Raw genomic sequence first — 25,386 nt, 5'->3', positions numbered from 1 at the left:
GGTAGCTCAGCAGCTGGGCCTGCCGTGCTTCAGAGCGGAAGGCCCGGCACACATGTGCAGGGAGTCCGGATGTGCATGCGTGACCAGAGTGCAGGTGTTACGTGAGGAGCCACTGCGCATGTGCCTACAGGCCTGCTGGGAGAGATGTCCAGGTGGCTGGGAGAGGTGGGGAGAGGACCACAGGGGCTGGCGGGGAGCACTTGAGGCTGAAGAGGAGGGTATGGATGATCTGTGTGTTTCTGTGTTAGCAACCTGGGAGCTCTGCCTACCTGCACCAGACAGAAAAGGAAATTTCTGGAAGTATATATAAGGGAAAGTCAGGTTACTGGAAAGTAGGTCTATTTGGGACTCAGGGTGGGGGAGAGGGAAAGAGAAAGAGGGGGTGTGTGCATATGAAGACTTGGGGAGATGCAGAAAGGGAAAGGGTATAGTGAGGGACAGTTTTTAGTCTCCCTAAAGGGTTTGGGGAGTTAGTTGGCTTGGCTACAGATGAGAGGTCTGTCCCAACAGGAAAAGAGTCAGATAGCCAAGTCCAGCATCCAGGAAGAGTGGGGCTGTGTTTGGAAGGAGGCCCAGAGAAAGCCCATCTAGAGCGATGTGAGCAGTGGGAGTCAGTGGGGTTTAAGGCTCAGAAATAGCAGATAAACATGAACAAGGCCAAGTGAAGGGCCCACAGGGAGGTATAGGAACACTGTGTAGGGCTGTGTGAGGAGACAGTGGCAGGACAGGTATCCTAGGCTAGGACATTTGCCTTAGAGCAGCCTAGAGGAAGGGGGTGAAAAAGGTTCATCACGAAGACTAGGTGGGTAAGAAGGCAATTTCAGGGAGCTCGAGGACCTGGGAATCCCTCTAGGATGCTGGGCCTGATATGAGTGCTGGACCCACAGACACAGGGAGGCCTGAATAGGGAGAATTAGGTAGGTCAGGTTACCTGTTTTCACTAGGGTGCTCTAACCCTCAACAGAAATGTCAGGATAGAGACTACACCACACCAACCTTCCCTTCAAGTGGGCCGAAGACACCCATACAGACAAAGCCCAGACTTGGACAGAGCTGGGAACCTTCTTTGGTAGGCAGTAGAAGGCTCTACCTGAGGAGATGAATCTTGGAAGAGCTGAACTCATGCTAGCTTAGCTAGCTCCTCTCAGTCAAAGCTGAAGGGACACCGGAGCAGGGACAGAGCTGCTGAGACGGGAGGAGAGACCTGCCTGTAGGGACCCCCTGGCTCCTTTAGACCCGGAGCACCCAGACCCCCACCCTCTATTTTCAGGAGAACCAGGAAGGCACATGGTTAGAAACTCAGGCTTCAGCTATCTGGTTCATATTCCTGCACCATGGCGGTGTAACCTTGGATAAGTTAGTTGACCTCACAGAGCCCTGGGCCCCCCTTTCTCTATAGAATGGGGGGTCCCACAGAGCTATTGGGAAGATGGGATAAAAGCATGGAAACTATTTGTAAAATTTGTGGCCTTTAGTGAAATGCTCACGAAAAAAAAAAAACCCACAAGGTGTACCACCCCTCCCATTGAAGTATTGAGTAGAGACCGGCATTTCTGACTAATCTGGGGACCATCCCCCGCCCCTCCAGACTCCCCACTCACCTTGTCTTAACCTTTGGAATTTTCTCCCCATGTGTATTTTTTTTTTTCCTTTTCGTCCACAGCAGAAAATTACACTTGTGCTGGCATTGTCCATCAGGAAAATAAGCACCGTGGGCACAATCGTGCAGCTCAAATGCCGAATGCGCTCTGCCAGAAAAGCTGTGCAGGACAAGGTTGAGGAGATGCCTCCCAAACCAGGCATCTAGGCACCCCAGCCATGACTCTGTCCCCCTAGGGAAGGCATGTGGGACAGGTGCTAAGCCCAGGGCAGGTGCTAAACCCATGGCAGGTGCTGGCTGCGAGGTGCTGACCGTGGGGGTAGACACTGGTCAAGGAGACATGAACTGGCCATAGCGACAGTTGCTTTGCCCTGGAAGCAGGCACTGACCATGGAGACAGATAGTGACCCACCTTAATTCCTTCTAGTCTGTGGAAAGCCTGGTGGGAAGGCAAAGATGTTCTGAGTCTCCAGGTCTGGGTGCCCTGCTACGCACAGCCAATAGCTGTCTTGTAGACACCAGGCACCTTACCACAGGCCCTTCTGTCGCTCAGTTCAGCCTCTCTAGGCTTCTTTCCCACCTAGAGCTCACTCTCTGCCATATCTCCTCACGGCTCTAGACCTTGTGTTCCACTATCTAGCTAGTTCTTTCTCAGCCATCTAACTCTATATTCCTATCGTAAGCCACCTTTCAAAGAGGACTTGACACTTTGGTTCCTGGTACAGCATCTGGCACCTTGGAAAAGCTAGAAAGAATTTACTGAGTAGTGAGGGTAGGAGAGAGGGCAGTTGCTATAGGTGCCTCCAGGTAAGCCAGCCATCCTCCATCTGCCCTTCATATCCACTGTGCTCTGTCTGAGGTCCCCCCAAGAGAGTCATGCCTCTCCAGGCTGTGACCAGTTGGTCTTTAGAAGTAGCCAGAGTCTGAGGTGCTTCATGAACCCCAGGTTGCCCCTACTCAAGCCACATGGCTCCTCACTGACCACAGGAGCATCTGCTTGTGGCGCAGAAGCCCAACACGCTAACGCTTTGGCTAGAAATGGGATTTCGCTCCGTTGGCAAAGACTGAGTCCATGTGTGATGCCACATGTATCAGCAAGCTCGATCTGAGCTTGTTCACCAGGAAGGAAGTGGGGACACATGAATGATGTTCAGGTCCCCAGACTGTGCCATGCATTCCAAGAGAGATGTGACTAAGGACTCTTGGCCACGACCAGCAAATGTTCAGAGTTCTCTAAGGGAAGGGGCATATGGGGTGGGTCCTGATGGGTAGGACAGAGTTTTAAATGAAAGGGCGGAGTCATGAACAATGAGAAGAGTTCAGGGTGCATCAGGGAAGGTATGGCTACAGGAACAAAGGCCAGCTGGGCTGTGGCTGCTCTAGACATCAGGATGTTGGTCTGGATTAGCTCATCAAGGAGCCATTGAGGGTTTTTTGTTTTGTTTTGTTTTGTTTTTATCAGAAAAGGACACTTATTTTTTTAAAGATCATTTATTTGTGTGTGTGTGTGTGTGTGTGTGTGTGTGTGTATGTGTGTGTGTGTGTGTGTGTGTGTGTGTGTGTGTATTATATGTGTACAGGTGCCTACAGATATTAGAAGATGGCATCAGACTCCCTGGAACTGGGGTTATAGGCCATTGTGAGCTGCCTGATGTGGGTGTTGGAATCCAAACTCAGGTCCTCTAGAAGAGCCTCTGTTGCTTACGTGGAACTCAAAGTCTTTTACTATGAAGTGAAGTCATACATTTTGTCAAAGTGCTAGCATATTGAACTTCTGCTCCGTCAGTATACAAAGCAGTGGGCAGTCAGTCGCCAGTGAAACCATGCTGATTACTCAGCAGCAAGCTCCATGAAGCACTTGCTAGTGCTCTTAACTGCTGAGCCATCTCTCTAGTGCCTGTGGAGAGCGGTCATTTTGGCCATCGGATTTATGTCTTGCCCCTACAGCCCTCCAAGAACCTTGACGGCTGGTAAAATGTACTAGTATGTCTCCGTCCATATGTAAATGTCAACCCAGCATCCAGGGAGGACAAGGTGGGATGGTGGCCTTGACACAAGTGCCAGAAACAGGTACTGGAGACTTGTTGAGGTGTTCACCTGGAGACCAGGGTTGCCTGGGCAGCTAGGTCAATCTGAGACACCTGTGCGGCCAACTATACCACCTTCCCATCATCCCTGAAGTCACCTACCTGACCCAGAGGCCCCAGGAGTCTCCTGCAGGATACCCATGTACTCATTTCTAGACCGTGGCAGGAAAGAGGGTGCTTGTGTCTGGAGAGGATTATATTTTCTATCTACAGGCCTTTGGTCACGTCCTGAGGTGAGCCATGACCTGTCTGTCACTTGTTCTAGCCATAAACTTCAGAGAGCTGCTGTGGGCAAGTCTGGGGAAGAGGGTAATTTAGTAGGTGCTCGAGCAATCAGAGCTGGGCGGGGTAGAGGCAGGCAGCAGCTGCCTGACTGTACTGGGTGGCAGATGGGCAGTAGAGAGCTGAATGTCCAGCCCTGAGGACATTGTTTTGGGGCCCCTAAAGACTCGCACATAAACTGTTGAGACAGGAAAAACCGCTGAGCTCCCGTAGTCCAGCATCTTCTCTCTGGAGTTTGGGTCTAGAACAGTTGAGGCCCAGGGGAGTCTAGTAGTGAGACTGGGGATCAGCTGAGATCATCTTAATGTAGACGCTGGCCTCTTGCCCTAAGGCATACCCTCCCTTCCCTGTGTGTGCTGGACTCGGCATAGCTTCCAAAGAGCCTGGTTGGTCCCTGGGGTCCTCTCACAGCCTGCTCAGGCCACTAAGGCTGACAAGGGAACATTTGTGGGCCCTCTGGGGTCACCATCTAATAATTGTGTGAAATATGTAGGCCCAGGACCAAGTACATCTGTCAGTCTGTCCTCGCCCTGCATCAGGGGTACCCAGGCTAAAAGGGGCTGCAGGTTAAAGCATTAACCAAGGTTGGGTTCAAGGAGAGCAGGAGCAAGTAAGACAGGCCAGAGAAGAACCCTAAGCTTGACCCTATATATACAGGCAGCACAGCCTATGCCGACCTTGGAGTTGTCTGTGGCCCAGCCTGAACTGGAGGTGGCTGCATAAACTAGACAGGCTGGAAACCCCTCCCCTCCCCACCTTGTAAGGCACAGAGTTCTTGACCTCACCTTGGCTTCATACAGTCGAGAAATAAAAGCCGGCTGATACCTTGGTCCTGGCCTACATATTTCACACAATTATTAGATGCTGACTCCAAAGGGCCCACAAATGTTCCCTTGTCAGCCTTGGTGGCCTGAGCAGGCTGTGAGAGGACCCCAGGGACTAACCAGGCTCTTTGGAAGCTATGCCGAGTCCAGCACACACAGGGAAGGGAGGGTATGCCTTAGGGCAAGAGGCCAGCGTCTACATTAAGATGATCTCAGCTGATCCCCAGAGTCTCACCACTAGACTCCCCTGGGCCTCAATTGTTCTAGACCCAAACTCCAGAGAGAAGATGCTGGACTACGGGAGCTCAGTGATTTTTCCTGTCTCAGCAGTTTATGTGCAAGTCTTTAGGAGCCCCAAAACAATGAAGGGCACAGACCTTCTTTCAAGGCAGGGATGTGGGGGGCGGGGCTGGGTCGCTTTACCCTTCTCCTCTGTGAATGACTCCCCTCCTTTCAAGTGCCTTTTAAATCCTTCTGTATTAGTCGGGGGAACAGAACCAATAGAATGAATATGTACTGAAGGGCATTTTATTAGATTGGATTACATGACAAGGTCTGGGTAGTTCAACAGCGGCTGTTGTACATGGTGAAGCCGAGAACCCAGTGGCTGCTCATTCTACAAGGCTGGGCGCCTCAGCAGTCCCTTTTAGCCCTGAAGGTCTAGAGGGTTCCTGAAGAGCTGCTGGTTTTCAGTCTACTTGGAAGCCTGAAGAGACTGGGTTCTGATATCAGTGAAGGAACCGCAGCCACCACCAACAGCAACAATAGCAACAGCGTTAAAGTAGAGGAACTTCCCTTTAAGAGTGAAGGCAAACAGGCCAAGTTGAAGCTTCCTCTTCCAGCTCCTTTTGTGTGGAGTACCTCCCACATCTATCACGTGTCTTCCCACTTCAAATAACCCGCTCAAGAAAATCCCTCTCCTGTGTGCCTAGCAGCTTGTCTTTTATTTGATCCCAGATCCAGTCATGCTGACAAACATGATTGACCATCTTTCCTTCCTCCTTCCCTCTCTCTTCAAGTTTCCCACCCCATATTCCTTTTCTTGCTAGATGGCACCCATTCCCTTCTTGGCACCAGGGAACACATGCCCTTTCTGTGTACCAGGCACTGTGCCAGCCAGAGCCCAGCAGGTGGAGGCCCCACTCTGCCATATCACCAACCCTCTTCTCAAACAGAGAAGGATGATGTTTGGTTCCCCAGGGGCCATCTTGTGCCTCTACCCACTCCGGCCCCCACCAAAGGACTCCATGACGTGGTATCAGTTTTTCCTCAGACACAGAAACAGTGCTGGCATCTGGTGATACCCTGGATGCTGCATTGCCCCTGGGACCTAGGAATGGAGGGCATGAAGTTTTCCCGATCCTCCTTTCTCCACCTCTGGAAGGGGAGAACAAAGGTATTACCAGGAGCGCTGCTGTCGCCTCTGTCCTGGAACACCCAGGCTCCTTTCCTTCTGGAACAGTGCTCCTCTGGGGTTAGAGAACTCCGCTCAGCAGCCAGGGGCATGGGATACAAAGTGAGCTTTGTTTCAAGCTGTGATACCTAGGTAAACGATGGACTTTTGTGGTACCTCAGTTTCCCCATCTGTCATTTGGGTTTGGTATAAGAATGACATCTCTGTGTGGGGGCGGCACTAAGTCTCCAGTTGTCATGAGGAGTGGCTCGGGCGGGGGAGGCCCTGGGGAGTCAGTGTCTGCTTCTGTATTAACTCGGCACAGCATATACACTGAGGAGCTTAACCCGGCTCTGAACCTGGCTGGGATCACAGTGGAGGATGGGGGGGAGGGGAGGGCGGTAGCAGCTGTCTGCATACAGACTCTAGAACCATTGCTGTGGAAACTGGGCGCAGGAGGCAGTGCCCTGAAAACAGGCAGCCCAGAGCCCTCAGAAATGGCATCTTTATGAATAGCCACATTTTCTGGTTAACTAAGGTCTTAATTCTCTGGGTATAAACATATTTTTCATTTCATTCATTTGGGATAGAAATATATTATTCATCTATCTGCCTTCCGGAACTGGATATACCGAGCACACATTAGCTTCTCATGAAAATTCAGGTTTATTATAAAGAACGTAGAATTTAATAGATTTCATAGAATCTGGGAGCTTTTAAAAAAGAACCTCAGAAAATATTGAGCGGAGGGGCATTAAAACGTATTTTTAGCTACCGTCTCTATTCACATACCATCTTGGAGAGAAGTCTGAGAATAAAGCCAATGTAAGTGAGCCCCAAGGTCAGCCCAGCCAACTGGTACCTGGGGGCAGACCACAGCTCGCCAGCTCCAAAGCATTTGCCTAGGAAGGGGCCAGAGTTCAGGTCGAGGACAGTGCCTACCCTTGGGGAGGACCTGCTGAATCTGCAAGGCAGAAAAGAGGAGGAGGGGAGAGGGAAGGAGAAGCTGGACGGCATCTTCAGATTGCAGCCGTGTCCAGGGTGAAACAGAAGCCAATGACCCCAGCCACCAAAGCCTTCTAGAAGGACTGTGTCCCCTCTCCCCCCCCATGGTGCCTTGACAAGTCGCCTGTGGCCAGGAACCACCTTGCTGAACAGCATAAGCTCTGGGCAATTTGCCTGGGCCACAGGAGGCACATGGAAGGGACATGGGTGGCCTGGGCTCTTTCCTAGCCTGCCATTCACCATCTCCTCTTTTACCACTGCAGGCAACCGACAATGATGTAGGCACCTTTGGGGAAGTCAACTACTTCTTCAGTGATGACCCTGACAGGTGAGTTCCTGCCCCGGCCTCTTGGCAGCTGCTTCTGACAACCCATAGGGTCCAGCAAACTGCCCTGTGCCCAGGGGAGCTCTGAGAATCTGAACCCTAGAACAGTGGTTCTAAACCTTCCTAACGCTGTGACCTTTCAATACCGCTCCTCATGCAATGGTGAGCCCCAACCATAAAATTATGTTTGCTTCTACTTCATAACTGTAAGTTTGATATAGGTATAAATCGTAGCATAAATATCTGATATCTGACCCCCAAAGGGGTCGTGACCCACGGGTTGAGAACCACTGCTCTAAAGCGAGATTGTCTGGTTCTAGCTGGAACCAGCTTGCTAAGCCCCTAAGCTCTCTGGTACAGGGTTTCTCTGGACATAGCTCTAGGAGTGGAGAAGCAGGCATCTATGAGGCCCAGAAGTTTGAACACTGTTCCTCCTGCCACCAGAGGCCACAGAGGACAGTTGAGGCCCCACTGTGTACCAGATTCTCTGTCAAACACTCACCATGCATCGGCCTTAGTCCTGGATCGTCCCTTGTCACTGATAGGGGGTTCAATCCGCAGAACTCTCCTCATTTCCATCGGACAGGAAATTGCAGCTCCAGGAGGCTGGGTGACTTACAAAAATTCACACAGCTGGTAGGCAACAGGGCTAGGCCTCTATACATGGCCTCTGCCACCAGGACACATGGCCGCTACCAGGAGGGTAACTCTTGGCATACAGCAGCTCCAAGATGGACCACATGTCTCTGTGCTTCCCTGCACATGGCGGTAATGCAGTCCTTCATCTAGACCTGGTCTGCCTCTTGCCATCAGTTTATCAGAGGCCGGGAAGACCTGCCAATTGAACATGTTCAAAGGCCTAGTTGAAGCCACAGGGCAGGTCCGCTGCTGAGAATGAGCAGCCTAGGGCTGGGGTGACACCTCGGTCAGGAAAGTACTTACCATGCAAGTATGGGGATCTGAGTTCGATCCTCCTGGAACCCAAGTGAAAAAGCCAGGTATGATGGTACATGCTTGTAATCCCAGAGGAGGGAGAGACAGGAGGATACCCTGTGGGGCTCACAGACCAGATAGCCTGAGCTCTGGGTCAGTGAGAGACCCTGTCACAAAAAACCAAAGTGGAGCCCTTCCATACACATGTGTAAACAAGTACACTTGCACACACACTATTATACATACACACCATACCGAGAGAGAGAGAGAGAGAGAGAGAGAGAGAGAGAGAGAGAGAGAGAATATAGTCACATGTATTTGGAAGCCCAACCAAGTGAGTCTGGCTGTGAACTAGCATTAACAGCCCAGAGAGTCTATGGATGATCAAGGAGAAACTTGGACCCTATTAGGTGTCACTGGCATTGCCAGACACTCTGCGACAGAGGCCCCAACACTAGATAGATGTATAGCAGTGGCTGGATGCACAGGGCAGTATCTCCCTCAGGAGCCCAGTGGTCCTGGGGCCCAGTCATCCTGACTCCTTTCTTCCCATCTCTGGACCCAGGGTTTCCCAAGCGCCCTTCCAGGCATGAATGCTGGCAGCTGCTGGACAGGCAGCGCATACACACGGTCCTGGTAGCTCATGTGGATTTCTAACGGGCACCCCTAAAGGCGATAGCTGGAGGGTTGGTCTCACTGGCCCTCATGATCCCCAGAACACTCCTACCAACCTCTTCTCAAAGGCTTGATCCCTCCAGCAAATGACAGTATCAGCTCCAAAAGAGGACCCAGCACCCTTCTCCAACTATCAGATAGCAGAATTTGTGTCCCCAGTTCTCTATTATCTAAACACGTTCAGTGGGCAAAGCTCCCCCTCACAGAGAGGGGCCTGTCACCTAGTCCTTGGCCCCCACTGGAGCTCACCCACAACGTGCTTTAATCCTGGCCTCCTCTGCATCCTCTCCTTCCTCCCTCCCGACACAGGTTCTCACTGGACAAGGACACGGGGCTCATTGTGCTCATAGCTCGGCTGGACTACGAACTTATCCAGCGCTTCACCTTGACTGTCATCGCCCGGGATGGAGGTGGTGAGGAGACCACAGGCCGGGTCCGGATCAATGTGCTGGATGTCAATGACAATGTGCCCACCTTCCAGAAGGATGCCTACGTGGGTGCCCTGAGGGAGAATGAGCCCTCTGTCACGCAGCTGGTGCGGCTCAGGGTAAGGCCTGGGAGCCCTGTGCTTGTTATCTCCTTCTGAGTTCTTCTGAGTTCTTGCAGGTGGTACCAGACTCCCATCTACATGCCTGGAGCTCCTCTGAGCATCACCTCCTGCCCCTAGAGGCAGACCCAGAAGGGACGCATTCAGCATGTTTGCCTCAACCCAGATGTCAGGCTATTTAGCCTAAAGACACCCGCCATGCCCCTTTCGAGGCCATAGGGTGGGGTTTCAGTCCCGTTGCAAGACCACCATAAGTGTGGTAAGATGGCTCAGTAGGAAAGGGCCTGCCATCAAATATGAGGACCTGAGTTCAGTCCTGAACGTCCCTGTCAAAACTGACTCACACCTGTGATCCCAGTGCGGAGGAGGGGAGACAGGAAGATCCATGTTAGCCAGTTGGCAAGGTCCAGTTTCAGTGAGAGAGAGACCCTCACTGGGAGGTGGTGGCACACGCCTTTAATTCCAGCATTCAGGAGGCAGAGGCAGGCAGATCTCTGTGAGTTTGAGGTCAGCTTGGTCTACAGAGTGAGCCCCAGGACAGCCAGGATAGTTACACAGAGAAACTCTGTCTTATAAAATTGAGGAGGTGGTGGGGGGAGAGAGAGAGAGACTCTCTCTCAAAAGATAAGGAAAAAAAAAAAACAGTGAAAAAGACACGTGATGTCAACCTCTGGCCTCCACACACACTCACACAGGTGCACATGTATCTGCACACATGTACACACACATACTTGAGAATGTACACACACACACATAAAGTAGCCACAGAAACCACAAAAGGAGAAGCAAGGGAGAGATGGGCAGGGAAGGCACAGCCTGCGGGGAGAGAGCAGGGCCCACCTGAAATGAGGCTCTGTTCTGCCTAAGTCCCCTGCAGCAAGTCCCTAACGCACAGCAGTGATCTCTAACCAGAGACTTCATGTCCCCTCACCGTTTCCCCATCCTCAGAGCCAAAGTGACAGGACCCAGGCTCTCTCCTTGGAGCTTGTTTCTGAAACAAACGCTGATGAAGGCAAGGGTGGAAAGTGGGCATGGGAGCACAAAAGATGTGAGCCACCTAGCCTGCCATGATTTTCCCCAAAGACCCCACCCTTCCCTTTGACTCGGCCCCAGGTACAGCTAGCATGCTGGAAAGCCCTGAAGGCTCTCTAGAGTCAGAGACACCCGAGAAAGCGGTCCCCACAGTCAAAGGAAGAAGGATCCCTGGTCCCTTTCTGAATATTTGCTTCCCTTCTTACTTACAAGCAACATGCATTTAATAGGAACCGACTGTGTAGCATGCAGCTGCACTCAAGAGCCAGAGGACCCTGTACACATAGGCCCGTGGACTAATTGCAAGCAGCAATTATAAGAACTTACAGTGGGCGTGAGAGCGCTAGCAGAATACCCAAGGATCCCAGTCTTAACCTGTTTTCTGTTACTGGAGTGCAGTAGCGGAGGCTGCATACTTTATAAAGGAAGCAAAGTGCTGTGTGCCCACCAATTTGACCTCGGCCTGAGCCGAGGCTCCCTCACAGTGTTGTAGACAGCATCATGAGTGGATCAGGCGAGGAAGCTCACACAGCTAGATAGGAAGCAGGACAGATTCAAGGTCAGGCATTCCTTTCCTATAGTAACTTGATCTTGATCAGGGTCCCTTAAAACTACATTAATTCATGCTGGTGGCAGAACCTCCAATGACATAACCACCTCCCATGAGGCCCCACCCCTTAAAAGTTCCACTACCTCTTAATGCTACCCATCCTGAGGACCAAGCCATTAACACATGGACTTTTGGGGACAAACTGAATAGCAGTCATAGCAATCTTATCTCTGGGGTGCCATCTATGACGTGAGGTGTTGGGGCTGGAACAGAGAATATGGGACATTGATATGCCAGTCATCCCCTGGAAGAGCCAGCTCTATTTTCCAGCCCACCTTTGTGCCCACAAGTGGAGGGAACAGGGTTTTTCCCCGAGCCAGAGAGTGGGTTCCTTTTGAGGAATAAGAAGGTCCCTGAGGTCTTGGGCCAGGAGGTGACCTGAGCCACACCATCCAAAGAAGAGCCAAGAGGAGCTGGGCTGCTTCTCCACCATGCTGTCCTGGCCCCACATCTTTGGTGAGCTCACTGGGCCGTTTCTGCCCTGTTCCTTCCAGGCAACAGATGAAGACTCCCCTCCCAACAATCAGATTACCTACAGCATTGTCAACGCATCTGCCTTCGGCAGCTACTTCGACATCAGCATCTATGAAGGCTATGGAGGTGCGAGGGGGGCAGGGTAAAGGTCCCAGCTGGGAAGAGGGGTGGTGGGCCCCTTGCAGTCATGGCCCCTTCAGGGGTGGGGGCACCCTACAACTCCCATACACCCTGTACTTTTCTGGAAGCTGCTGGGCCACTGTGGCTGGAGTAGGATGTGGCCAGAAGTCACATCTCCCCAAAGCCAAGAGCTAGCACACACCAGGCAGACCTTTCTCTGTGTCTTAATTAGGCCCATGGCCAACCGTGCAGGTACAGCGGGAAGCCTGAGGTGACTAGAGTCCATAGAGGAGGCACATTGGATGAACCTCACTGTCCTGTGGGCAGGTCTGTGTGACTACCTCCCAGCCTTTCATTGAGGGCCTAGTCTCCATCTAAAGAAATGGGAAATGGTGGCAGACTCTTCCCTGGCAGCCATGTTCTATGGCGTCCAGAGGAATGATGGCAAAGTTGCCTAGTTACACAATAGTGACCAGTTGGTGTGCTCAGCATAGAGCCTAGCGCTGGCAGTCACTAAACCAAAAAAGGTCCGTCCAGGAGACTCACCATGCTGCCTGTACCCAAGGGAGGCTCTGCACCCAGGCAGCTGGACTCTGCTTGCTAAGGCCCTTGTTCCTGCTGTTCTAGTGATCAGCGTGAGCCGCCCACTGGATTACGAGCAGATACCCAATGGACTGATATACCTAACAGTCATGGCCAAGGATGCTGGCAGCCCGCCTCTCTACAGCACCGTCCCTGTCACCATTGAGGTGTTTGTAAGTATCCAGGGACACTGGCCTTTCATTTCTAGGGTGAGGGGTGGTGAATGCTTCTTGGAGGCCTCACCTCTGCCTGGTGGGAAAGGACTGTGTCCCCACAGTTGCAACCGTCCGAAATCCTGCTCCCAGCACGTTGTTCCATTGCCTCAGCTGTCGAGGCACCTGCGCGTGTGGCCAGAGAGACCCAGGGCCCTGGAGCTCAGTGAGAGATGAATGGCCCTGCTTTGGCTCTGCATGAAGCCCTGTGATCCGCTCTGGAAAGCAAGGCTGGGGAGACAAACAGGGGAATGGTGGACGACCCCTTCCTCAGAAGCCACATTCCATGGAGTCCAAAGGAATGATGGGAAGGTCGCTGTTCCTCTTCCCTGTCCCTCTTTGTCCCTCTCTTCCTTTATTCCTCCCCTCTCTCTCTCTGGTTCTCTGGATATAGAAAGGGGCCTGGGCGCAATCCACCGCCTGTCTGACATGAATATCAAACACACCTCAGCGCTTTCCTGTCTGAAATTATCAGCGCCCGAATCCATCTCTGCACTGGCTCATTTGCCATGTGCCGCTCCCCCGGCCACGCTGGGGACACAGCACAGCATGGCCTGACAGCAGGGTGCACAGGTCTTCTCCTGGGACCCCACCCCCAACATGCACCTGAGCATGCACTGGCCTGGCCCCTCCCTGTTTGCAACAGAGGGTGGGTGAATGTGGGTGGGATTGCTAGCTCTCTGGAGAATTCAATCAGGCTATCAGCTGGGACATACCGGGTGGGGGTTGCATGGAACACCAGCTCAGGAAGCTCCCCACAGCCGGCTTGCAGCTGACCTTCCTGTCGCAGCCAGCTCCAGGCAGCCTCTGGGGCAGCCTCACACCAGCCCTTTAATCAGCCTGAGGCTGGGACCAGCTTCCTAGCAGACAAGTCTCATCAAGACAGGAGATGCTACTTCCTGACTGACCAGGGTGGAGTTGAGGTGATGAGAACTCTCAGTGGTGCATGAGAAAGCTCCCGGAGGCAGGCACATGGGAGCAGGATGCTGGGGTGACTGGGAAGGGGGGTCTATGCAGAGATAGGGACAGCTCAGGGGCCTTCCAGAGGGTCAGGATTTTACCTCAGAGAATGGCAAAGGAGAGCGGGGTCTCGTGGGAGTCCTATAACACTGGCTTATTTTGAACCCACAACCTTCTGCCTTAACCCAACAGGGTAGCACCAGCGAGCCAGACTGTGCCCCACTAGTGATGACCCTGTCTAGTGCTCATCACATGACCTGACCCTGACCATGCCTCCCAGCCTGGCCTCAGTTTCCCCATCTTGATCATGATCACCAACCCGGCCCTCCTTAGAGTCACACATTGACCCACATTGACCTTTGACCCACCCAGGCTTCTCTCCCACCCACCACCCCCTGCTGGGTATTCTGTCTGCATCTGAAGCACATGAAGCCTGGGGAATGGAAGGGAGTGACAGATACTGGGGCCACATCCCCAAGTGACATGAAATGATGGAGAAGCACAGCTCTTCCCTGAGGGTGTGGGACTTAGAACCTGCCTCCACCACCCACTGTGTGTTCTGGTCTTCTCTCGGCTCCGTTTTCTCATCCGTACATGGAGACAATCATGGTGCCTGTCTCTGTGTTACCATGAGATGGGCTTGAGACCACACAGGCAGCTCCTGGCATGTTGCCCATCATCACAGATGGCAGGACAGACAGTTGTCCTGCCAACAGCAGCATGCCCAGCCTGCCCTGGAGAGCAGGAGCATGCTGAGCAGGACCCTCTAGGCTTTGGGACAGGCAGGGAGGTAGGAGGGGTAAGGGTGGCGGGGGGAGGGGTCCTAGTTTCATTCTGCTGCTTTGATAGAACAAAAGGAAGCCTTCCTGGAGAGGAAAGGGTTTATCTGACTTACACTTCCAGGTCACAGTCCATCACTGAGAGGAAGTCAAGGCAGGAAATTATGCAAAAACTATGAAGAAGCACTGCATGTTAGCTTGTTCTCTCTCTCTCTCTCTCTCTCTCTCTCTCTCTCTCTCTCTCTCTCTCTCTCTCTTAGTTTTTCAAGACAGGGTTTCCCTGTGTAACAGTCCTGATGTTCCTGGTACTCATTCTGTGGCCCAGGCTGGCCTCGATCTCACAGAGATTTCGCTGCCTCTGCCTCACGAGTTCCAGGACTAAAGGCATGTGCCACCACTGCCAGGCCTTCGCTAGCTTTTTTATACAGCCCAGGCCCACCTGCCTAGGGCTGGTGCCACCCACAATCAGCTGGGCCATCTCCATATCAACCATGGATCAAGACAGTCCCTCTGACTTGGCCACAGGCTGGTCTCTTGACTGAGACACCATCAGTTGACTCCAGGCTGTGCCAAGCTGACATTTGACACTCATTAGAACAAGGAGGTTAGGAAGGCGGGTTAAAGAGATAGGCACAGTCAGCCACGTGAAAAGTGAACTGCTCCCGTGCTCCACCATGGAGCCAGGACTTCCTGTCGCACAGTTTCTTCTACGCCCTAGGCAGAGGAAGCCGAGGAGAGAAGTGGAGAGAAATGCCCCTGCTTCCTTATGCTCACCAGTGACTGAGCTGGAAGTGAACCCCTTTCTCTCCATAGTCACAGGCTGGGAAGATTAAGGCATCCTCCCCCACATGTGACTGAGCCCAGTACTCTTCAGAGACCTCTCCTCTACCCCATGAATAGGATTAACTGAGCCTGTGGTGTCTTATCAAATAAAGTGTGGTTCTTAGACCTCATGCCTGTAACCTGAAAAGCTGAGGCAGGAGGATAGTCATGAGTCAAGACCAGCCTGCACTATATAGTCAATTCCAGGCAAGCCTGGGCTATAAATTGATAGCCTATCTCAATAAAACAAAATAGAGTAACCAAAGCGCAGTTCTCACCTAGTGGTCCTGATGAGAGCCAAAACTCTGCCCTCTGTGACCCCCTGCTGGGGTGGACTGTTGCTGCTTCCTGTTAAGGGGCCACACTAGGCAACATCTGGCTAACCCAGACTCTACTCTGCTGTCTGGGACTCACTGAAATGGCTTCTTCTCTTCTTGCCTCAGCCCCTCCTGGGGACCGGAGCAAACAGGAAGTGGAAGGCCAAGAACTGGGCTAGCCTTTTCCCATGCTGAAATGAAAGTTTGAGTAACAGCCTTCCTGCCCCAATCCCAGGCAGGAGACACTCCATGTTGGGGTGAGGCAAGTTTCACCACTCTCCATTAGGCAAGCGAGTGAGCCCCAGCTGAACAGAGGGGCCCCCTCTTTCACATCCCCCTGGTACTGACAGCAGAGCCCTGCACTTCCCTTGAGTCTACCCCAGCCATCTGACAGCAGGAGCAGCCGACAACAAAGACAGGTGCCCCCGTGGCTCTGAGAGAACAGGCTCTGGCTCCCAGGCAGGGCGTTTGGACAGCGTAGTCACTCGTGTCTAAGGACCACACTTGAAAAGGTCACCGCCTTCGGCTAGATTTTGCACGTGGGTGATTCTTAAGTAGCTGTCACTCTGCTAAGCTGCCTCCTCCCTTGGTCAAAAGGATTTTCTCTTGCCTGGAAAAAAAAAATAACCGAAACAGCTTTCATTGAATAATTGGCAGAGGTCTTCCCACGCAGGCTTCCATGGGGAGAGGCGATGGAACACCTTCAGGCTTGGGCAAGGAGGGGCAGGTGAGAGGAGCCAGGTGATTCCTTCTCGTCCGCTGCTTGTTGGTTTTTAATAAAGAAGTCAAACTCGGTTTGTAGATTTCCCATTAGGGGACAATAAGCTTTTATAGAGGGAGCCACTGAATTAGAACTAATAGCGAGCGCAGCGCCAGAATCCGGGGAAATATCACCGCTAATAAGTTTCTGCCTCGTGCTCTGTCGCTGACATTCTCGGCATTGCTCAATGCAGCCGAGCAGAAGTCTCAATGTATGTGTGCACCCAAAGCACTTGAGCCCTCGCCAGGAGCCTGGGTGACTCCCAAGTGGCCTCTGGGGGCACTGGATGTCAGGAGACCCTTGAGGCTCCCAGTTTATTTGGGAAGAGAGTGAGCCTGTATGCAGGACAGAGTAGTAAACAGATTTGGGAGACATTGAGTTCCCATCGATTCTGGGAACTCACCATGGAGCAGGCTGAGGTTGTCTATAGTCCCAAGGAGAGGAGAGCCAGGCAGCTTTGTCCCATCCCTCTCTGGCTTGCTCATGCAGAAGGAATTGTAGCAAAAGAGTTCAGAAAGAGTCCCCACACCTCCCTCCCCATTCCCTGAGTTCTGAGGATCTGGTCGTGGGACCCACCGAACATTGCGATGGGGGTGGTGGAGTGGGAGAGGGGCACTCAGCCAGCTCCTGAGCTTCTCGCCGCTCTGTTGAGCTGAGGAGGGAAGCATGGAGCCAAGGGAACTAGAAAGTCTTCAGTGAAGAGGGCAACTGGGAGGAATTTTTGGTGAGCGATTGCAGAAGTTGCTGGCTATGGTGAGAGTCTCAAAGGCAGGAAGGCTCACTCCTCTGATGGAAGAGATTAGGGAGCTGGTGGAGGAGCTGTGGGCTGCACCTGGCTCTGGTTCCCACCACAGCAGGGCTCATTCCTACCTGGTCCAGCTCCGCAGCCAGGCTTCCACCCCCATCCTTAGCCACTAGAGGGTGGGCCAGAGGAAGACATGCTCCGGAACTAGCAGGTGCCAGGCTGCAGGCCAGGTGGGGACAGAGGGTGAGAAACTGGTGTTCATGTGTGATCGGGGTGTCTGTCTAACCCCATTTACAGCCAGTCCAGGGCTGGAGCCTCGACTCTGGGAATAGCCTCAACACTGGCCACCCTTGCACACTTTGGCATCTTTGGTGTAGACGTGTCTTTCCCCCTCACTTTTTGATTTTAAAATTTGCTTGCATGAATGTCTATGTACCACATGTGTGCCTAGTGCCTGCAGAGGCCAGGAAAAGGCATCTGCTTCACTGGAACAGAAGTTATAGATAGTTGTGATGCTGGGATTGAAGCTGGGTCTTCTGGAAGAGCAGCCGGTGCTCTTAACCACTGAACCATCTCTCCAGCCCTTTCCTTTCATCTTAGCAGAGTTTCTAGACCCTTTCTCTATGTCTTGACTCACCTGGGAGGGAGGGTCAAGTGGATGCTGCATGGGAGCATGGGGACTCGGCTTCTGGAACAACCTTGGAGTTCAGCTGGAAGGCGGGAGACTGGGAGCTGTGGGCGAGCTGACTGCTGTCTTATTTAGTACCTGTCTCTGGATCCCATACTATTCCTTCCCAACCCTAGCATGTTGTCCGATTTCCTTCAACATGACCTGCCAGAGGGACTGCTGGCCTTCACAATCTCTAGCCACTGATGACGCATAGAGGCCTGAGGCCCACAGGGCCAGCCAGCCCAAACAGACCCCTTGGTTCCCACTTTGGACAGTTGGCCAGGTACCTCCGAGACACACTGATTGATCTGTGTGCTTCCCTTCCAGGATGAGAATGACAACCCCCCTACCTTCAGCAAGCCTGCCTACTTCGTTTCTGTGGTGGAGAACATCATGGCAGGTATAGCTGGGGCCAGGATGGAAAGCCTATAAATAGGCGGCTGCAGCCTTGGTACATGCGTTTGCGAGACCTACAGCCTTGTCAACTTTCCAGGCCTCTATGACAAATCATAGCTGTCTTTGGGGATGTCTGGTTATTGCTACTACTGTGTGCAGAGCCTCCATTGGGCACTGGGTCGTGTTCACCTGCAGCCAGTTCAGCAGGACGAGAATAACAGATGATTAATTATACAGTCTTGATGAAAGAATCTGAGTTTGGAAACTTGGTACCATGAGGCAGGTCCCAGGAGCCATGACTTTTGGTGGGGCGATTTTGAAGGGTGGCCTTGAAGGATTTTCTATATAAGCCCAATAATGGAAGACCCAGCGTGAGCCAGCGCCACAAGCTCCATGTGTGGGTTCCTTTCCTTCCTTGGGGGGCCAGGCTGACAGCTTCTCCTTCCCCTCCAAGTGTGCTCTCCTCGGGGGACATGCACACCACAGAGATTTCTGAGCAGCGATGTAGAGGAGGGGATGTACTGAGTATTCAGGACAGCTGAACTTAGAGACAGTTAAAATCGATATAGCTGGAGCTGGGGGTGCCTTTCCATGTAAGCAGAACCTCCAGGTATCTCTCTAGTGTCTGAGGATGAGTGAGTTGGGTGGCAGGCTATGCCCATCCCACATTCCTGTATCCAGCATCCCCTAAAGATTATTCCTGCTAAAGGCCAGGAGGAAATAACGCCCTATCCTCCTGGGCATTTGGCAAAGGTCTTTGAATATGATGCCAACTCTCTTCCTAACTCCATGTCCCTGGAACCAAAGAGCACACCTGAAGCCCTGGCCTCTGGGAATGGGTCTGACTTATACATCCTCTTTATGAAGACTTCCAGTCCTAGCTGCCACCAGTACCTGGCACCTCTCAGGGAGCATTCCCAGAAGCCCCACAGGTAGACCCCTGCAGAGGAAGTGGCTGAGGGACTCTGGGGGCCACAGAGGTTTTACCCAACCTCTGACTGCTACCTAGAGCAGGAGGGTGCTGCAGCCCAAAGCCTAGGTGAGCATACCCTTAGGACAAGTCACCTGTGGGGTCTGACCAGGACTGCGGGGATAGTCAACCGCTCTCTAAACCCAGGATCCTAGGTAGATGGAAAGGGATTGAAAGGCAAAGACCTTCACTGGACATTAACAAGAAAATATAGTCTTGTATAAATTCTGCTATGAATACGATTTTTTTAAAAGGACCAAAATTGGGTATAGTAAATGTAGAATAATTCAATTGGGCACTTGGTTTCTTTGAAAGCTGGTAGATCTGGGTGGGTTTGATCCACAGGCCAGCCAGGCAAGGTCAGGAGGCAGTTTGAGCTGTTAGAGGCTGGACCATGTGTCTGGGGGAGGAGAGGACCCTATCCCAGAACCCATCTCACCTCTGTGGAGACATGAGTCCACTCAGCCCTGGGACACCCCATCTTTCATGCTCTCCAGTTCCTTGAGGCTTGGCCACTAGAGGGTCTGGGATGTGACTCCAGGGATTGGGCGTCAGAAGAGCAACCTCCTACCTCTTTGTCGTCCTAAAGGAGCCACAGTGCTGTTCCTAAATGCCACGGACCTGGACCGCTCACGGGAGTACGGGCAGGAATCCATCATCTACTCACTGGAAGGATCCTCACAGTTCCGCATCAATGCCCGCTCTGGTAAGCCCCCACCCCAAGACCTGCTGCTCTTCCTGGGCCAGTCAGGGATCATGGTCTCTTCCCATGCTGCTAAAAACAAGTAGGCTTTGATTTTACCTCTGAAATATTAACTTCGGTGTTAATCACCCATCTTACCTGAAGCAATCTCACCACAAACATGTCCACCAAACCTTGCCTCGCTAGAGTAAAGAGTGTCTAGAGTTGTTTGTTTTCCAAATCTTGGGGTCCATGTCAGCTGAATGGGCATGCAGATCACTTTCTCCTAGGGGCTCATTTCTGTAAGTTTACGGGAACTCTAGATGCCAACAGGTTTATCCTAGACTCCCCGTGACTCAGAACAGTGGGAACATACCACAGTGTGGGCGGATGTTCAGTGGATAGTCTTTCACATGACAATTCTAAACCCAGGTTCCTTCCATGTTGTGGCTCCAAGTTCACTGAAAAAGTAGAAAGCATACAAGGGACATTGTACAAGGTGACTCTGACAGGCTAGTCCCTAAAGGTGAATCTGTCATCCTCACACACAAGTAGGCAGGGGGTACCTCACTGCTAGAAAGCCTGGGAGCAGAGTCCCTGCCTAGTGGTCACCCCTCAGCAACAGGTTACCCTGTGTATGGAGCAAGAGCTCCAGGGATATTGGCATCCCTGCCACAGGTGGTCAGTAGCCCAGCAGGACCCTCTGTTGTCCATGACTCCTGGGTCAAGGTTGGCCTTACAACTCCTTTGTTCCCTTATTCTCAAAGCTCTGGAAGCAGATGGCTGGTGTTGCTGTGTTCAGGGACAAGGATAGGAGTCACATGAGTCTCTCCTTCCACTCTGGGCCTTCTACTCCCAGAACATCTTCCTTGGCAAACCACATTTCTAGAAGCAACAGTCAGGCCTCAGAATCTGCACAGGGTGGGTTTCATGAGTCCCAGGGACAGCAAAGTGTTGCCCTCCGTCAGGGAAAAATGGTACAGGGTTTGCATACAGCCCATACATACCCTCGGCACCCTTAAGTCATCTCTCAGTCACTAAGAACACCACATATGATGTACGTACTGTGTAAAAAGCCAGCACAGGGCTGGAGCGATGTCATCATGATGAAGCGCTTGCTGTGCCATGTGAGAATGTAGGTTCACATCCCCAGAACCCACAAAGAGCCAGATGCAGTAACGTGTGTCTGTAGGCTTAGTGCTCCTGCTTGGAGATTATAGGCAAAGACTGGAAAATGTAGCCAGCCTGGGCTACACAGCGGCAAACTAGAGATCTTGTCTGAAACAAGGTGGCAAGTCAGGACTGACACCCAAAGTTGCTCTCTCCACAAGTTTGCGGTGGGACATGCGCAACTGCATTTGAGTGTGCGTGTACACACACACACACACACACACACACACACACACACACACACACACACGCCTGTCCCAGACCTAGAGATACCTCAGTTGGTAGAGTGCCTGCCTACTACACATGAAGCCATGGGTTCCATTCCTGGTGGGGTGGCATGGGCCTGTAATCAAGAACTCAGGAGGTAGAGTGTTGTGGGAACTGTGGGCTGCGTTCCTGCCACCCAGCTCCTGGCCGCCTGGCTAGCTTATACCCTGAAATAACAACACACAAACTGTATTCATTTAAACACTGCCTGGCTCATTTGCTCTAGCTTCTTACTGGCTAATTCTTACATCTTGATTACCCATTTCTATTAATGTGTGTAGCACCCCAAGGTGTGCTTACCGGGAAGATCCTAGCCTACGTCCATCCTGGGTCGGAGCTTCCTCGCGTCTGCCCCAGAGGAGAGAAAATGGAGTCTTACCTCACTTCCTCTTCCTCCCAGCATTCTGTTCTGTTTACTCCACCCACTTATGTTCTAACCTATGAGGCCAAGCAGTTTCTTTATTAATTAACCAATGACCTTCCTCCATCAGTAGAGGCAGGAAGATCAGAGTTCAAAGTCATCCTTAGCTTCATAGCAAGCCCCAGGCCACCCTAGCCACATGAGGCCTCCATCTCACAAAACAAACAAACAAACAAACTGTGACACCATATTGTGTGAGGAATAGTGACAAGAAAAAAAGAGTCCCTACGTGCTTGATCCAGACGCGATTTTTAAAGTATTTTTGATCCACAGAGAGTTTAATCTGCAGATATGGAACCTACAGATAGTATCTCAGCACCATTTATTTTTTTATTGATTTTATTGAACTCTACATTTTTCTCTGCTCCTCTCCCTTCCTCTCCCCTCCCCTTCTACCCTCTCCCATGGTCCCTATGCTCCCAATTTACTCAGGAGATCTTGTCTTTTTCTACTTCCCATGTAGTTTAGATCCATGTATGTCTCTCTTAGGGTCCTCCCTGTTGTCTAGGTTCTCTGGAGTTGTGATCAGCACCATTTATTAACCAACTGTCCAGCACGAGCTCATTTCTCTTCCATCATTACCCCTAGATTTTTCAGATGAGGAAACTGAGGCAGAGCCTGGCTAAAAATTTAACTGAGGTCTCTCAGTGCTTGACCAGCTGACCCCAGAGCTCAAATGTTAACTTTTGGGGTCCATAGAGCTGTATTTGAACTATATCTTGCCACCCATCCATACCCCGCGGCAGGTTGGAGACTCCAGCTCCACCCTAGGGCCTACGGTGAGGACTCTGACATATTCTGCTGCCTTAGCATGTCCTCTCCCGAAAGGTGGGAACGTTTTCCCCTGAGGTTCTTGGTCGTATTAGTCAAGCCTGCTACACAGTGGTGGCATTAATTGAATCTAATTTCCCAGATGTGAAAGGCCATCTATCATGAATACAAGTTTATGTTTAAAACTTTGGACAGATTAAATTGTTCCTAGCCCTACCTATTCATTAACTGATACCACCCAGAGAGGAGCATGGCTCCCTTGGCAGACCTTAGCCAGTCTATGGTCTCTGGCTATGGCACCTTCATTGCCTTGTCCTCCCTGCTCTCTGGCTCCCTGCTCAACCCAGGACAGGTGACTGTGTCAGGGAGGAAAATAGCAGTGTGAGGGGGGCCTTGCGGAGCCAGCTATCCCAATGCCCTTGTTTTACGATAGAAGGAAACCAAGCACAGAGATGTTAAGTAGCTTGCCCCATGTCACACAGCTCAGACAATAGGAACAAAAAGATGGGTACCATGTAAATCCCCACCTACCTTGGGAAACTCTTTCAGTCTATTGCATCAGTTCTCAACCTGTGGGCCGTGACCCCTTTGGAGGTCAAGTATCAGATACCCTCCATATCGGATATTTACGTTACAATTCATAGCAGTAGCAAAATTACAGTTATGAAGTAGCAACTAAATAATTTCATGGGTTGGGGTGGGGGGTCACCACAACATGAGGAACCGTATTAAAGGGTCGCAGCATCAGGAAGGTTGAGAACCACTGGTCTACTGGAAATGATCAGCTTCTGAACAGTGGGAGTTTCACCTCTAATTCCTTTTGAAACAGGGTCCCTCACTGAACCTGGGAACCTGGAACTCACTGATTCAGCCACCCTGACTCCAGGGATCCTCCTGTCTCTGCCTTCCCCAAAGCTTTGGGCTTCCAAAGACATGCTGCCATGCCAGGCTTCAACATGGCTCCTGGGGATTAAACTCGGGTTGTCAGGCTTGCGCGGCAGTTACTTCACCGATGGAGCTGTTCCCTAGCCCTATCCTCTGTCTTTGCAACAGCTCTGACCGGAAGGCATCTGAGCGCCTTCTGACAGATGAGAAAGAAACTGGGTCTCAAAGAGTCTCCTCCCGGGGACACCCATCCCAGGAAGGCTCTAAGAGAATTCAAATCTGGGTGTTTGTTCTCAAAGCAGATGCCATCCCCTGCAGCGCCATCAGCTGGGGCATGGCCACTTAGTGATGTGCTCGGATCTGCTGGTTCACAGCTGCTCCAGGAATGCCATCGTCAAGGCCATGGAGTTAGTGACTTGGTATGACCCTGGGGGGAGTATTTATACCACTGAAATCAATAAGTGGCTTCTGTTTTCTTTGGGGAGCCGTTTGTCAAACACTAGCTAATATATGATTACCAAGTGGGCTGGGAGATGGACAACTCAGTTGGTCAAGTGCTTGTTGTACAGGGTGAGGACCTGAGTCCAATCCCCAGAACCGACATAAAAATGCCAGGCACGATAGCATGTGCTTGTCATCCCAGCGCTGGGGGGACAGAGACAAATGGATTCTCGGGGATCACTGGCCACCCAGCCTAGTCTAATCAGTTAGTTCTGCGTCTCCATGGGAGATCCTGCTTCTAAAACAGAGGTGGACGGGGATGCAGCATTCAAGTCTGCCATTTAGTACCTTCACCATGAAAACACACACATAGGTACATACACACCAAAAGAAAATAAAAGACTACCAAGGTGGCATCGGTGTCCCAGTGATGCCGGAGAACAAAGAAAGGCCAAAAGCAACTGACCGAAATTGTAGTTTATTTTGAATGGGTCTGTTAATAACTTGTTTGCACACTATAAAAAAAATACAGATGATATTATTAGACCATGGGTGGGATAACTGGGAAAGTACATCATGACTGTTGGCTTGCACACTGTAGGTGTGCATGCCCACTCCTGAGCCACGAGCTAAACCACGTGGGACCTCCAGCCTGGGCATCTCCCTCCTGCCACTGGTCCCGATGGCTTTCTCCCTAGCTAGAGCCTGGAGCTCTTCTGGGGTTTTCATGACATTGACTAAATGACCCCCCAAATGGCCCTGCTGTAAAATTGTCCTGTCATAGTTTCCTTCCAGGCAGGTGTGGAAACTGAGGCACAGGAGACTGAAGTAATGAGACTGAGCTGATAAAGCCAGAAAAAAATAACGTCAAACCTAAGGCACAGGTGTCCTGTGAATGAGTCTGGGCCTAAGTGGCCCTCCTACTCTGTGAGGCCCTGCCCCACACCTGCAGAGCTGCCCCGTTATGGGGTACTGTTGCCCAGCTCTTGGGTCCCCTCTAAAACATAAGTGTTCTGCCCTCTCAGGTACAGAGATGGGCCCACTGCAGTTGCAGAGGCCATGGCCGCCATAACTGTGGCCAGCTGCAGCTTGCAAGTATATCTCCATGTCTACTTCCTTCTTCCTGTCCCCCAACACCCCATCCCCCACACCTACACACCTTGTCACTCATCTCCCTCTTTGTCCAATAGGAGAAATCACCACCACATCTCTGCTGGACCGAGAGACCAAATCTGAATACATCCTCATTGTGCGGGCTGTGGATGGGGGTGTGGGCCACAACCAGAAAACTGGCATTGCCACCGTGAGTACTTCCCTCCCCTACTGACCAGGGCCTTCCTCCCTGCTTGCCTTCAGGTTATCTCAGGCCTCTGCATACCATGCCACTTACTAGCCTTCAGGGGAGGCCCAGAAGCCCATCAAGGCCTCCACACTATAAAGGAGCCTCAAGGAGGAGGGAGAAATTTGGCAGGGGGTGGGAGGCTAAGTGAGTTTCTGGTGGCAGAAGAGATGATGGAGAAAGTGAGGGGCACAGGGGGCTCCTAGGAGAGGAAGAATGGCAGTGGTGACCCATTGCTCTAGCCACATCTTCCCTGCTTCCTCATGCTTGCCTTGGCCTCGTCCTGGAAG

General features: G+C 51.8%; 1 protein-coding gene across 1 annotated transcript in view; it reads left to right on the top strand.

The window, feature by feature from the left end:
* Cdh23 (cadherin related 23) overlaps window positions 1–25,386 on the top strand; it is a 362,011-nt gene that overhangs the window by 224,551 nt on the left and 112,074 nt on the right. The window contains exons 15-21 of the mRNA XM_005360071.2: window positions 7,455–7,519; window positions 9,434–9,671; window positions 11,808–11,913; window positions 12,535–12,662; window positions 18,082–18,154; window positions 19,710–19,826; window positions 24,948–25,060. Coding sequence (XP_005360128.1) covers window positions 7,455–7,519; window positions 9,434–9,671; window positions 11,808–11,913; window positions 12,535–12,662; window positions 18,082–18,154; window positions 19,710–19,826; window positions 24,948–25,060 — 840 coding nt within the window. The remainder of the gene's footprint in view (window positions 1–7,454; window positions 7,520–9,433; window positions 9,672–11,807; window positions 11,914–12,534; window positions 12,663–18,081; window positions 18,155–19,709; window positions 19,827–24,947; window positions 25,061–25,386) is intronic.

This window comes from Microtus ochrogaster, linkage group LG2 (genome assembly GCF_000317375.1).
Source record: "Microtus ochrogaster isolate Prairie Vole_2 linkage group LG2, MicOch1.0, whole genome shotgun sequence".
Lineage (NCBI taxonomy): Eukaryota > Metazoa > Chordata > Mammalia > Rodentia > Cricetidae > Microtus > Microtus ochrogaster.
Note: the sequence above shows the minus strand (reverse complement) of the source record. Positions and strands in the feature narration are given on the sequence as shown.